Raw genomic sequence first — 15090 nt, 5'->3', positions numbered from 1 at the left:
CAGCAAGGTTGCAGGATACAAGACTAGGAAAAAAAGTTATTGGATTTCTGTGTACTAGAAATGAAAAATCAAAAATTGAAATAAAAAAATACAGTGTAAATAGCATCAAAAAATAGGAATTTGAGTCCTGGCCGGTGAGGTTCAGTTGGTTGGAGCGTTCTCCCACATTCCAGAGGGATGCGGGTTCGATCCTCAGTCACATTGAGGCAACCAGTTGATGTTTCTCTGTCACATTGATGTCTCTCTTCTGCCCCCCCCCAGCAAAGTAAATCCCCAGGTGAAGATAAAAAAGTATATATGAATTTACAAAATTACAAAAGACCTGGACAGTAAAATCTTCAAAATATTGCTGAGGGAATTAAAGGAGACAATGTCAAAGTATACCGTGTTCATGGGTCAGAAGACTCAATATCTAAGACATTAGTTCTGTCTATAGATTCAACACAAACCCAGTCAAATTTCTACAGACTTTTTTTGCACAGAAAATTATAGGAAAAAATGATTCTAAAATAAACATAGAGAAGCAAAGTTCCTAGAGTAGCCAAAACAATTTTGAAAATGAATAAATTTGAAAGACTTAATACTATCTGATTTTAAGAATGATTGTAAGCCTCAGTTATCATGGCAGTGTGGTAGTGGCATCAAGAAGACAACTAGATCAATGAAAAAATAATCCAGAAATATACCAGTATTTAATATGCAAAACATTCTTTGAAAAGATGCAAAGCTAATTCACCAGAAAAAGGGTATCCTGACATTTTCATACATCTGGTGAGGATATAAAATAGCACAAATACTTGGAAACTGGTTTGCCATTTCTTAAAAAATTAAAGTTACATGTAATCCTGCCATTTTACAACCTAGGCATTTACCAAAGAGAATGACAGCACATGCTCCTACAAATATTTGTACACAGATGTTCACAGCAGCTTTGTTTGTAATATCCCCAAACTGGAAACAACCCAGATGTTCGCCAGTAGGTGAAGAGATGAGGGAGTGAGCGATCACATCTGTTACAGGGTGTGTTTCATTACTTGCAGCGATTCCTTCAGATTAAAGTCCAGTCGACTCTCCTGCACTTTGCAAAGCACTAACAGTGTGGGCTCACCGATGGTCATATTGGAGGCTTTTTATTCACCCAGGTTTACATATCCAAGACAGTGAGCTGTAGTGTTATTGTATTTAGAGATGAAAAGCAGTGAGTAGACAGAAAAGTAATTACTTCTGTTGAAATCTGTCCTCTAATTAAATATGTGTATTTTTGCTGTAGTGATTATTTGTTCCTCTGTTCTAGATTTACCGTAAATTAAGTTGCAGTGTATTTTAATTATGGAAGAAGAGGCCCAAAAGCATTTATTGAAATGCAGAAATACCCAAGACACTGCAGAAAGAGCAATGAAATGTAGTTCAGAGGCCTAGAAAATATGCTAATGGTCTCAGTAGAGTCGTCTTTGTTCTCACTGCTGACAGAATTGCATAAGACACTGTCATCTGCTGAGGTCTTTGTGACAAACCCTTGACTTGGAGTCACTCTGCCATTTTATTTTCTAACGACTTGACAAACCATGCAGGAAGGGAGATGCAGCATTCTGCACTCTACCCGCAACTAACTCCTCGTCCTCTCCTAAGAAAACAAGAGGCAACTGAACTGAAAATGAAAATACAGTTGGGATTTACATGAGAAAGTACAGAAACAAGGTCGAATTGAGAAGCAGGGTGTCATGCCGGAAAGACTAGGGCTTTGGAATTTGAGTTGTAATTGTAACTCCAACCTTTGCTCTGTCAGTGGAGTTAACCTCTCTAAATTTCAGTTTTCTCATTTCCGAAATGAAAATAATGTAATAGGACCTACCTAATACCAGGAGACTGAACCAGTGTTTGTTGCTGCTGGAAGGAGAGATGTGAGCCTTGGGTGTAATTTTCATCACAGGACATGTATGTATTCATTAACATTTTCAGTGAGCATCTTCTGTGGGTCAAGGACTCTATTAGACGCCACATCTACAAAGGAAACCAGTAAGATGCAGTTCTTATCTTCAAAGGGCTCCAGCTCTAGTAATGTATTCTTAACCTGTATCTAAATCTTTGGTTGTGTAGAATAGCAAAGGTACATTAAGAGAATTGGTGATAAAAAAATTTGTTAGCACTAGTAGGTTCAAAGACTAGTCCTGTTGTTGACCGGAAGGTGGTTGCCTAAGAAAGTACAGAAACACGTAACTTTAAGTATTGTGAAGCTGCCAGTGGTTTCATTCTCATGCGAATGAATACATGTTAAAGTCTGTAGATTTTAAAGTGGTACATTGATAAGTACTTGAGACATTATCAGAAAAAAAACTTATTTATGCCTTAATTGCAAATTAGTTAAAATGCATGTTTTCACTTATGTTTTTTGTTGGTGTTGTTTGTCAAGATAACACATTAACTACAGAAAATTAATTATAAAATTATAATACAATTTTGAATTTCTTTTGGTAAAATTTAAGTTTACGCTTACATTTTGGTACAGATACTAGTCCCTGGAGAGACTAGTTTATGCTGTTCAAATTTCTGTGAAGCAATCATAGAGCAGAAAGTTTGTTTTTAACATATAATGAAAAGCATAATTACCAGACCATCTATACATTTCAAACAGCAACCCCTGAGAAGCTGCTGGGAAAACGCCGACAGACTTACCGTACTCTCCAGTGTTTCCTGCGGGTGGCCTCTCCCAGTGACCCCTCATCACTTCATTATTCTGTCCCAGGCACTTGCATCACCATTCTACTCACTTCCTTCTCTCACCTGAGTTTCTTCTTTGTTATGCCCCAGTTTCGTAGATCAATCATCAAATTAAGTTAGAGTGATTTAGTGCCAACTTGCAGGAATTCAAAGCCAGGAGAAAAAGTGAAGTAAAATGTGAAAAAAATGACAGAAAAAGAGAAGGGATTAGAACTGGGTGTTAAGAATGGGAACTCACACTGAAAGTTCTGTTATCGGAACATTCTACTCTTTATATATAACCCCGTGACCCTGCGCTTGGGCCCCTCCCTTACCAGTGGTCAAGTGTCATGGCCTCTTAGTTTCCTGTCACTTCAGTCCAGAGACCTAGCCCCTGGACACATTCACCTCAAGTCTCAAAGCTAAAGAACTCATGTTATATTCCAAAAGAATAGAACTAGAAGGGAGACTTTCTTATAATTCAGGGCCTCTTATAACACCCAGGGCCACCTGGGTGTTAATGTGGCCACAGGACCTTCAGCTGGTCTGCTCACTTCAGGCACTTGCAGACCTCACCATTGTTTTTACCAGATTGCTGGGAGAAAATGGACATAACCTCCCAGCCCAGAAGATCCTCTCCAGAAATGTAGGGAGAAAAGAAAATAGTTTTATTATTGAATAAGCATGAAGACTGCAATGAGAGCAGGCTGACAGCTGTCAGGAGGTGGGTTAGGCTGGGTGGGAGGAGGGATAGGGCAAAAAAAGAAAAAGGGAAAAAACTCATGGGCATGGGCAACTATGGTGATCATGGGAGGAAGAGGGTGGGGGGCGTGGAGGAGGGTGTGGGGGGATAAATGGTGACGGACTGAGGCTTGGGGTAGTGAACACACAAAATACGGTATACAGATGACGTGTTGTAGAATTGTGTTAATTAGCATCGCCACGATAAATTTAATAAAAAGGAAAAAAAGACTACATTGAGCACCGCAAGCAACCCACTAATGAGACTGCAGACGGAAGGAAAGCTCGCCCTTTGTTAAAGCCAGGCAGAGGTATAATCCATTACATACGTGTTCTCAAGGTAATGACAGCTTGTCCTCGTGTGGCAGGACTAGACCAGCACCGTTGCTCTCATATCTGATTTATCGTAACTTCTCCGGTAGCTGTCCGTGTGTGTCAGTCAGTCGTGTTTATCCTAAGGGAAAATTATTTCATATGTTCATGGCAGCAGATGGTTCAGAAGCTAGTTGCCTAGGTGAAACTCCCACGATGGCTGGAGAAAGATGGCCCCTAGACCCTTAAGAAAAACATTGCTGAGTTGTAAAGCTGGCAAGAGGCTTCTTTAGCTTGTAAACAAATTTACACATATATCAAAGGTGGGGGAAGGTTTTACAATTATAACATTTCTCCAGGCAAAGGTCTGAGAAAAGGGAGAGTGGAAAAGATCTCTTTCCTTGTTGACACCAGAAAAAAAATGAAAATTTTTTAACCCTTACAATTTATTTGTGTACCTTACTAGTAAAGAAGTAGTAAGGAGTGATACAGTAAAGAGAAGCAATATTAAGTTCACCAACATGGTATCTTTAGTAAAAGTTTTCTTCAGACTTCTGTTGCATACGCAGTGGAATACCTTGAGATTACGAGGGTACCTGTCGTATTTATGTAAAGACTGATAGGACTAAAAGGAATAAGAATGACCGAGGTATGGGAATGTCATTATGCCAACGATAGCAGTGATGTTGCCATTCTTGTACTTCCTATGTGACATTTCTGACATCTCTCAGAGTCAGGATTCCACACTAGAAACCATGATGTAACTACTTGGAGTTTCTCTAAGGACTGGCATTTGCAAAGAAAAGGAAGAGAGTATATGTTTGAGATCATGTTTTACAGAGCGGTTCCTCAGGGTGCCTTATATTGCTGTCTCCTAACTACTCTTGATTCTTCTATTTCTATCTGAGCTACCATTTTACATAACAGTTTTTCTCAGGCATCGGTGGGAAGACTATGCAAACTTACCCAGTACATTTATTAATCTTGTATATTAACCCCTTTTCTCCAAGTCCAGTAGCTAACTCCTAGGTTGTACATAGTCATTAGCTCTTAATTTGCCCAGAGCAGCAACTTGACTCCGGTAGAGCCTGTATGAAAAGTAAATGAAAACCAGGGGGCTCTTCCACTTACAGGTGTGATTGTCAGGCATCTTACAGGCAGCAGAAAAAATGTAACTGCATTGTGCTTTCTTTGTTACAATGGAGCCATTGGCCAGGTGTAACAGTTGTGATGTGGCACGATTTTCTGGAGTCTGTATTCCATTCATGGGTTGGGAGTTGGAAATGGGAACATTTCTAACTTGATGCAATTCTTGACATAAATTCTAAAATCTCTGTCAGAGAGAAGATCTTCCTAACACCCAGCGATTAAACTTGTCTGTGTCCCTAAAAACACTGTGTCCCAGTGTTTTTCTGAATTCATACATGTCATTTCACGAAATAAGCTCTGAAGATGAGCATGGTTTTTCTGCCCATAATGTAAAAATTTGCAAAAAAAAATCCTTTAAATTCTAGTATTGCCTTTTTGTTTGTACTTATTCTGTATTTTAAAGCATTCAGGACAAAATGTGCCTGTAAGAGTTTCCTGGGGGTGAGGGGAGGCTGCTGTAGACATCTCTGAGGCCAGATAATTGCGACTCCCATGCAGAGGCTGTCATTTGTCCTCCGGTGCTTTAATGCAACCAACGAAAGGATCCGCGGGTTTTTTCAGAATGTCACTAATACCTCTTCCTGCAGATCTGCTGTTATTTGTCCAGTCAACAAATTTGAACTCTTACCCTGTGAAGGAAGCTTTCTAGGCCCTATGGATCATACCTTAAAGAATAGTTTAAGAAGAACAACAGCCTAGTCAAATCAATTATTTAGAACAGTCATCATTCAGTCAGTATTATATATTATATGTTAAAGTCAGAATCAGAGGCAGTGGGTTAAGAGACTATCTCATAGTTAAATGCAGTACTAAGGGCTTCATCTAAGGTTTAAGTATTGGGAAAAAACCTGTGGCAGTATCTTACATTTAATTCCCTTATTCTAGCTAATTCTGCAAGAATTGCCCTTTAAAGGAGGGAGTCCGTATCTGCGTCTCTATGTCTCTCCCTCTCTCTTTTGCTCCCTCCCTGTCCTTCAGCACACCCCAATTGCACTGCGCGTCTGCATCAGTAATGGTAGAAGAGGGGATGCTCGGCACGCTCTCACTAGACACTAGGTGTGGTATGTATATCTGTGTTCAGTTTTTGAAGGGACTCAGGTATCTCCTACAGAGGTGTGTGCTTTGTCTCACCACTAGTTGTGAAGTATTGCCTTAAAGTAAAACTTGAAACAGCCATTTAAGCAGAGTAACAGTTCTTGCTATAAGTAGCTGTTTTTTTAAAAGCATGCTAAATGTGGTATGTTACCCATGGAAGAAATGTTTTAATGTTTTTGGGTTGGGTACATTTGATATATTCTTGGTTTTTATTGTTTAGAGGTGGGATGAGTTTCTTTTTACCCCCAAAGAATTCTCCAGAAAGAGTTTCCCCTTTTTCATGAATGAAATTTAAAGCTGGATTCATGCATATATGAAATAGAATTTGAAATGAAATGCACAGGTTCCCCAGACTCTTAAGAAGAATTCTGCTATGGAAGCAGAATTAATCACAAACATATGAGACAGATGCACATAAAACAGACTGGTTTTATAAATCAGAAGATCCATAAAAAATGAAGAGACCATTACATGCATACATACATGAATGTACATTGTGTATTTAGTATAAGACTATGAGGCTGTAGAACACAGGTGGCAAACACAAGGCCCGAGGGCAGAACCCAGCCCTCCACCTCGCTTTCTCCGGCCCAGCACCTTGTTTCTACCTGGCGGCAGGGCCAAGCTCTCGCTTAACTGTTACGGAGTTGTTACATTTATCCAGTCCTAAAATTACATTCAGCCCTTTGAAGGCAACCGTGAGGCTGATGTGGCCCCTGGTGAAAGTGAGTGTCACGCCCCTGCAAAAGATTGAAGCCCACCCACAATTACAGTCTTGAGTTCATACCTTGAAAAAATGGTTTACCTTGAGTAGGCCAAAGGAAGAATAACAACTGGTTGTCTTGTTCATTATGGTCCCTGAGGGGAACGATAAAGATAAATTGGTTTTAGTTGTATGTAGCAAAGGAATTTACAGTGGGTGGTTTTTTTAAATCATGAAACAGTAAGTTTGAGAAGAAGAGTGTTAAGTGTCCCTTGTGTTGTTCTCCAAAGCAGTGTGAGCATTCCTGTTCTGCTGTTCCTCCAAAAAAGTTTTGAGGCCGTCCCAGGGCAATTTGTTGGTTTAGTGTACGTGGACAAACTCCTGTTTCTGTAGAGAGTCAGCTTTGTGTTTATTCACTTTTGATAATGTCTAATGTCTCTATTTAAAGTGGCTTTTCTTTGACTCTTTTCCTTTACCCACCTGCCTGTAATACCTCATTTGTTTCTGTTAACTTGCGTGTTGCCTTTTGTCATTCTTTTTAATATAGTCTATTTGCTATCCAATGTCTAAATTGTACATCCAAGTGTTGGATGATTTTTTTGGAATTTGTAAGATGAATTGTGAAACTCTTTTGTAAGCCTAATTTTCCATCTAGAACTTCTGATACACTAGAATAGTTCATTTAAAAATGTTTTCTTTCTTTATTTACACCCTGGCAATATTAAAGGCTAAGCCAGCAAAATAGATCTGAAATGAGAACTCAGTGTTGTGGAAGTGCTGACTACCAGATGACATCTTAAAGTATTCTTTTGTTTAGAAAGTTTTTTTTTTAAAGTCAGAGCCTGAGGTTTAATATTTTTTGTAGCTCAAAGGAACCTTAGATATTATCTCATCTCACTGTTACACTTTATAGTTGAATAGCAGGGGCCTGAGGAGTATGACCTGCTTAAGACCACGTAGTTGATGAGCAGTAGAAGCAGACCCATGTCTAGGAATGGCTGGGGAGGCCAGCTATCTACATAGAAAACCGCCGTACACTGAATCATGTGCCTGGGTCACTGGTTGGAAAACCACATGAGCTGATATGGATAATTTGTGCCCAAGACATTTGCCATTGCATCTCTGGGCCACAGCTACATAATTGTTCGCATTATCATTCGTCTATCTCATAAATATGGGCAGAAGCCCTCTTTTCTTCAGCTAAATTCGAATACAGGTATCATTTAGACCTAAAATTTCCAAACATAGCTTTGCAGAGGGAAGTAACGGCAGCCCAATCTTGTGTTTCAGCTCAGACAGCTCTGACTGCACCAAAGACGTGGAAGAAGCCAAAAGACCGGACCCGCACCGTCGAAGAGGCGTCAGAAGCAGAATTGGAGGTAAGGGGCTGTAACTTCCCTCGGCCAGTCTTCAGGACGGTCGTGCCGTTTCCTAAGACAAGTGTGGGTTTATTCCTCTTTCTTGAGGTACTGTTTTCCAGGCAAAACTTGATGTATCAAATTCAATGTCTGACTTTTTTAAAAGTCCATTTACAGAATTTGAAAAGATTTTTTTTTAATCCTCACCCATGGACATACTTACTGATTTTAGAAGGGAAAGGAGGTAGAGAGGGAAAGAAACATCGATGTGAGAGAGAAACATCAACCAGTTGCCTCATCTTCATGTCCCAGTGGGGATCTAACCCACAACCTAGGCATGCACCCTGACCGGGGATTGAACCCATAACTTTTCAGTTGACTGTATGATGCTCCAACCAATTGAGCCATACCAGTCAGGGCTGAAAAAATTTTCAATAAATAGCATGTTCAATTTCATTGAATTCTTGTCTGTCTTTCAAAATACCTCCCCTAAAATGATAAAAGTAAGTTATTGTTTAATTTTTGGTTAACTCCTTCACCCCCTCAATTGAATTTTTCTTTATGTTAATCAAATGGAAAGAGGGAGAGGACTAGATCAGTAACAGAAATTTGTTTGTTACTGATCTAGTAAACAAAAGTGGGACAGTTCTTGCAGATACCCATTAGCAATGATGATAGAACTCATCAGGTACATGTTAGGGAAATTCATTTTGAATGTCATCTTTTAACTGCATTTCACTCAGTAAGATAACTTCCACATGTGGTTTGCTTGTTTGAACTAAGCCACACCAGATTTTGTTACAGCACACCTCTCATACAGCACATCCTGATGATGAGAGGAAGAAACAAGGGCAGATTTTGGTTCTAAGTAGTACTGTAACAGTTTCTCACTCTGCAGTCTCAGTGTCCTTCATGTTACATTCTGAAGCTTCTAAATGAAGAGTATATAAACAGTCTCTTCTTTTTAACCCATATCTATTTTATTAGATTAATTTTTATTGAATTTCTAACATAACATTAAGTGTAAAATTATTTTAAAATAACTTTAAATACATTTGTTTCTTAAGGTTTTTTGTCTAGTTATAATTCTTACTCTCTTCAAGCAGCTCACAGTGCCCCTTTGTTACTTCTCTCTGTCCCGTCATTGCTCTTACCTGGTGCTCTTTTGATGTCACAGTTAGTCCCATAGCAACCACAAACATGTCTCTAGATGCGATTTTATTGTGGTCATTGGGGGTGAGAATTGGCAGTGAGTTATAGAGGTGCAAATAATTGTTGAACTTTTTATGGCTGAACAATAAAATGTTGCTTTCACAGAAAATAAAATACCTTCCAGAAACAGGAGGATCACTTATATTCCCCTCAAACAGGTTACTCTTTAGATTCAGCTGTTTCTTATTAGCTTTCTCTTACTATACTTCATGTTTCTCGACCCTGTGGCTAGATTTCTAAGCATTACTGACCATTAAATGGGTGGGCCACCATTCCTGTGCCTTCAAATATTCACCCTCTTCTTTAGGTCGGAGTGGGCGAACTTTCCCAACAATGGATCACACAGTAAATCGTGCAGGCTTTGTGGGCTGTACCATGTGATCCCTGTCACGGTTTTTCATGTCTGCTGCTGTAACCCAAAAGCAGCCATAGACAATACGTAAACAGATCAGTGTGGCCATAACTTAGTAAAACCTTACTGATGAACATTGAAATTTCATATAATAGTCATATCTCATAAAATATTCAGAGTTTTAATCGGTCTTTACAGACGAAAAAATCGTCTTTACCTTGGACACTGTAGGAACACAGGCGATGAGCCAGGTCTGGCCCGCGAGCCAGTTTCCTGAGACCTGCTTTGGACTGTTGTTCGTTCTTCATACACAACAGGTTTTGACTCATTTTGAACCAGTCACTTTTTTTTAACCTTACAGTTTAAAAGTATATAGTAAAAAGGTGTTTGGTAATTTGCAGACAGGCTTGTTTACAGAAATCCTAGTCCCTTTCATAAAACTGAGTATTCATTAAGAGTGCGTTCGTTGTAAATGCTGGTTGTCACTGTCTTCATTTGCACTGATCATCAAGCTCTCCTTAGGGAGGTGCCAGCCTTTTAAAGACTGTTTCAGGTATCAGCATATGATGTTGGGTTGTTCATCACTGGAAGTATTTGATTAAATTCTTTAAATTGTGGCCTAGAAAGATAACATGAAAGGTGATTCCTCTTCAAATGCTAGTCAAGGCATCTTAAAATTTGTTTTAAATTTTTAGGATATTTCATTATTTGTTGCATACATAGTTGTCATTCTGATTTTTTTAGCACTTTAAAAAACTCAAGCATTAAGCACACAGTTTTGTTGACCAAATTCTTAAGTTCCTATAAAAGGTTCACTTTGACAGCCCAGCCAGTGAGGTGCTTTCTTTTTTCAACCTGATTTTCTGGGTAAACAATTTAGGAACTATTAGGCACTTAATGAGCTAGTTGCATAGAACTTCAGTCTGCTCATAGAAAAATAATTATCATAAATATTTAATGCACTATTTTTGTGGATTCTCTTGAAAAATATCTCTTTTAACAACGAGCCTCACACATCTTAATGATTCTGTGCTCTGGTTTGTTATTTATGGAACAAGCTTATATTGCCTTTTCCAGTTAGAAGTTAACTTTCCAAATAATACATTCTCTTTAATATCTAATAAATTATCCATTGTTGTTGATTTTAGGGTGTTTATGAATGGGCATTGAAATTTGAATCTTATATAATATTCACATTATACAATACTCTTCTTTGGAATTTTTTCAACTATTACAACCTCTCCACAGAAGATACCAATATATTTTTTCTCTGAAACAGAATTTTTTTTCACATTTTAACAAGATCCAAAATAAGAATTCTATATTATTGTATGTAGAATAACATAATATATTGCTGTTTAATAAGGTTAAATACCATTCATAGACTCACATGCTAAATTATTAAAGGTCTTCTTGATGGCCTTTATTTAATTATAAGGTGGTATTTACAAGGTCATTATGAGTTAAATTAGATTCATAATAAATAGAATAAGAAAAAGTAAGGCTGCTAATTCATGATTCACGCAGGTAGATGTGTTTTTTCCCAACGTTTAATAGATGCCTATTTTCTGCCATGTTTTATAAGAAGAAATCATTTCAGCCTTTATTCTCTTGGGATTTTTATGTTTGTCTTTTCTTTCTTTCAATAGTTACCATATTGTCTCTCTGTCTGTTCAGGGAGCTAAGAAGCTATGTGTGCGTGCGTGCGTGCGTGCGTGTGTGCGTGTGTGTGTTTGTGAGCTTAACTATTTCCATTGTAGAAATAAGGCCTAAGAACCATCTGTTTCTGTCAATAACATTTTTTAAAAAGATTTTACTCATCTATCTGTAGAGAGGGGAAGGAAGGGGAAAAAAAAGAGGGATAGAAATATCAGTATATGATTGTCTCTTGTGCACCCCCTATTGGGGACCTGGCCTGCAACCCAGGCATGTGCCCTCGACTGGGAATTGAACTGGTGACCCTCTGGTTTGCAGGTTGGCACTCAATCCACTGAGCCACACCAGCCAGGGCTTTTGATAACATTTTAAAATTTAGTATCTTTTCCCCATGATCTCATGTATAATAGAAGAAAATTTACTAGTATAGTGCTTGTTATAATACTTATATAACAAAGTAGGATTTGTAACTCTTTAATAAAAACACATAATTTCATAAACCAATTGGGGCAACCACTTTCTTGAGTATATGACATTCTCTTATACAATCTTCTGTTGAACCAGTTCAACAGAGCATTTACTTTTGGTTTTCTTCATGTGAACTTATCAATTGGAATGCCTATTTCTTTTGAATGCTTCTTCCAAAGAGTAGTATTCAGAGTATTTACCCTTCATGTAAAAGAGACTTAAAGTTCATGAAGAACTTTGCCTTGGGAGTTTTGATAGTTCATATAACCCTTAAATACATTTTTTGGATTTGGTAAAAAAAAAAAATGGTCAAAAATATTCTGGTGAAAAATGGAATTCTATTTTGCTTTTTAAAAATAACATGTACTAGAACCCAGATTTCTCTCTAGGGCAATATATTGCAAGCATTTTTCCATATATGATTTGAATAAGGTCACAGCCTCAGAAAATTCTGAGGACCAACAAACAAAACAGATTTTACCTAACACGTGGCATCCTTGTAAAATGAGAGATGATCAGCTTTATGGGACTTACATGCCTTAAACTACTCATGGAACTCTCCATTTTGCATCCAGAAGACAGCATACACACACACAAATACCCTGTAGTGTTTTCTTTTTATATTTGCTGAGCTGCAGTGGTAAGGGTAGGTAGGCGTGCTTGATTTAGATTTCTGACTAGGACTGTTTCGTGTCCATCAAGTTCCAAGGATTAACAGTTCTTTCTATTCTAAACTTTGGTACATTTAGACTTCATTAGTCATGTTAAAGCATTTCGGTAGCCATTTAAATTGTCTGCATTATCTCAGGAGATGAAATGAGAAAAGTGTTTTAAGCAACTTACCTTTCTAGTACCATAAAGGCTGAACACAGACATCCTTATCTCGAATGACATGTTTTCCTCTGCTTTTGAAGGGATAGGTGTAAATGGTCATGTGTACTTACACACAGCGATAAAATATATAACCTGTGTTCACATATGCTTTAGCCTACAGCTGAAGAAGAGCTTTCAGGTGACAAAGTACTTGAATGTGAGCAGGATAAAATGAGCCAAGGGTTTCATCCTGAGAGAGACTCCTCAGACCTAAAAAAAGTGAAAACTGTGGAAGAAAATGGAGAAGAAACTGAGCCTGTACGTAATGGTGCTGAGAGTGTTTCTGAGGGTGAAGGAATAGATGCTAATTCAGGCTCCACTGATAGTTCTGGTGAAGGGGTCACATTCCCATTTAAACCAGGTAAGTTTTATCCCTGCCTTCCTGTGTACATCTCTCCTTCCTTTTACTCTACTGTAACCTTAGAGAAATGTTACCTCCTTATAGTGATATAGTGGACAGAAGGGAGAGGCTCATCATAGTGATTCTGTAACATTTACAGAAGTGATCAGCAGGCACAAGTTAGTAATGGCAAATCCAGAGAGTTCTGTGTTGGTGGAAGTGATAGCTCCTGCTGGTGTTCTGCTTTCACTGGCATTGGAAGAGCAGCTGCCAAAGGGACTCAGTCATCATTAGGCTGGCTGATTTAACAGGAAATGATTTAACTTCATTTAAGTGAAGGGGATATTTCAGATATGACCATGTCACTTGAGATTACTCATCATTTCACAAGGCCTGAACTCAGTTTGTTGACAGAAATTGTGTTAAGAACTGAACTCCAGTGATGAGTCAGAAGCAGTCTGATTGCATCACTGAGCACCTGCAGGGTGGGAAGCTCCCTGTGAATTATATGACAGACGCCAGAGAACATTGCATCTTTAGACACCATCAAATACATTAAACTGCTCTCCCAGTACTGTGTAAACCATACTTGACTTCGAGATTGTAGAGCTATTTGGTGTCATAGGAGAGGTGGTGGCTCCTTTGATAGAAAGTTTAGACAAATGAAGAGTTTTTTCTTCATCTGCCAAAGCTGGAGTGACTTCTGCATTGAGATAGGGTTTGCATGTGAAATATCAAACCTCAGAAATCATCTAGACCAGTGTTTTTCAAACTGCTAATTTAAACTCATTTAATAGATTTTGAAATTAATTTAGTGAGTTACAACCAACAGTTTTTTTTAAAGGAAAGGAGAGTAAAACTTGTCAGCACATTAGATATAATAAAGGTAATATTGTTTCAAGAAATATTTTTTAATATATTTTATTGATTGTGCTATTACAGTTGTCCCATTTTTTCTCCTTTTTATTCCCCTCTGCCCTGCACTGCCCCTCCCAACAGCAACCCTGCCCCCCACCCCCCAGTTCATGTCCGTGGGTCATTCATATAAATTCTTTGGCTTCTCCATTTCCCATGCTATTCTTAACCTCCTCCTGTCTGTTTTGTACCTAGCATTTATGCTTATTATTTCAAGTACATTATTTTATTTTCTTCAGATTAAACTGTAGTCGGGGGAAAAACTTTATGTCTAGCTACTTAAATTTTTTATAATGTTAAATGTTACTTGTTTTTGTCTTTTTACCTTTTTCTCTCCAAAATAACATTGCCAGGTGAACAACTAAAGTATCCTTCTTTTCCCTGAAACCAAGAATATTATTAAATTCCTTATTTCTGAGGTATTTATAGGTGTGGTAGTTTATTTCCTGAGGACCCAAAGGCTGTTGAATGTGTAGATGAAGTGGTTCCTATATCAACTTATTTCAAATTACCCTTCTATCCAGAGGTATCCAGAAGGAATAAAAGAACAAATGGCAGTATAAAATCATTACGTGACATTCCTGGCTGTAGCTTAATGTTGCACTTGTGTGTGTTTGTTCATAATGAGAAAAAGTAAATACTGGATTTGGTTTGTAATTTTACTGGACACATATAGAATGACCTTATAGACAGTTGGTTCTACCTACATTTCTTCTTCTAGAATCCTGGAAGCCTGCCGATACTGAAGGCAAGAAGCAGTACGACAGGGAGTTTTTGTTGGACATTCAGTACATGCCAGCCTGTATACAGAAACCGGAGGGCCTGCCCCCCATCAGTGATGTGGTTCTTGACAAGGTAAGCTGGGTACTCAGAGCATGATTCTCTCTTTTGGTTTGGAAGTGGTTTTTATGATCAGTGCAAATACGTGAAGTATGAGCAATTTTTAGGAATTGTAAGACTAAATGGTATTTGAATTAAAATGTATAATGTTTAAGAATTAGAGTTTTGATTTGGGATTCTTATAATGATACAGGGATTTGACCCATATTTGAGTGGTGAAGTTTTAAAACTGATTATTATGGTTATATGGTCTGCTTATTATGGCTGTTTCCTAGTGATGTGGTGAAAATTGTTTGTTGGGCTAATATAGCTGAAGTGATACAAGCCTCTTTCCCCACCCCACCATTCTCAAATTTCAGTATGGAATTTGAATGGCATT

General features: G+C 38.1%; 1 protein-coding gene across 7 annotated transcripts in view; it reads left to right on the top strand.

The window, feature by feature from the left end:
* The window catches only part of EIF4G3 (eukaryotic translation initiation factor 4 gamma 3), a 288954-nt gene that overhangs the window by 196708 nt on the left and 77156 nt on the right, over nt 1-15090 (top strand). For all 7 annotated transcript variants that reach the window (XM_045858600.1, XM_045858604.1, XM_045858603.1 and 4 more), the window contains 3 exons: nt 7988-8076; nt 12731-12977; nt 14593-14726. In XM_045858600.1, the coding sequence (XP_045714556.1) occupies nt 7988-8076; nt 12731-12977; nt 14593-14726 (470 nt within the window). The remainder of the gene's footprint in view (nt 1-7987; nt 8077-12730; nt 12978-14592; nt 14727-15090) is intronic.

The sequence above is a fragment of the Phyllostomus hastatus genome, unplaced genomic scaffold (assembly GCF_019186645.2).
Source record: "Phyllostomus hastatus isolate PE091 unplaced genomic scaffold, TTU_PhHast_1.1 phas_scaffold_182, whole genome shotgun sequence".
Lineage (NCBI taxonomy): Eukaryota > Metazoa > Chordata > Mammalia > Chiroptera > Phyllostomidae > Phyllostomus > Phyllostomus hastatus.
This window is presented reverse-complemented; position numbering and strand designations above follow the sequence as displayed.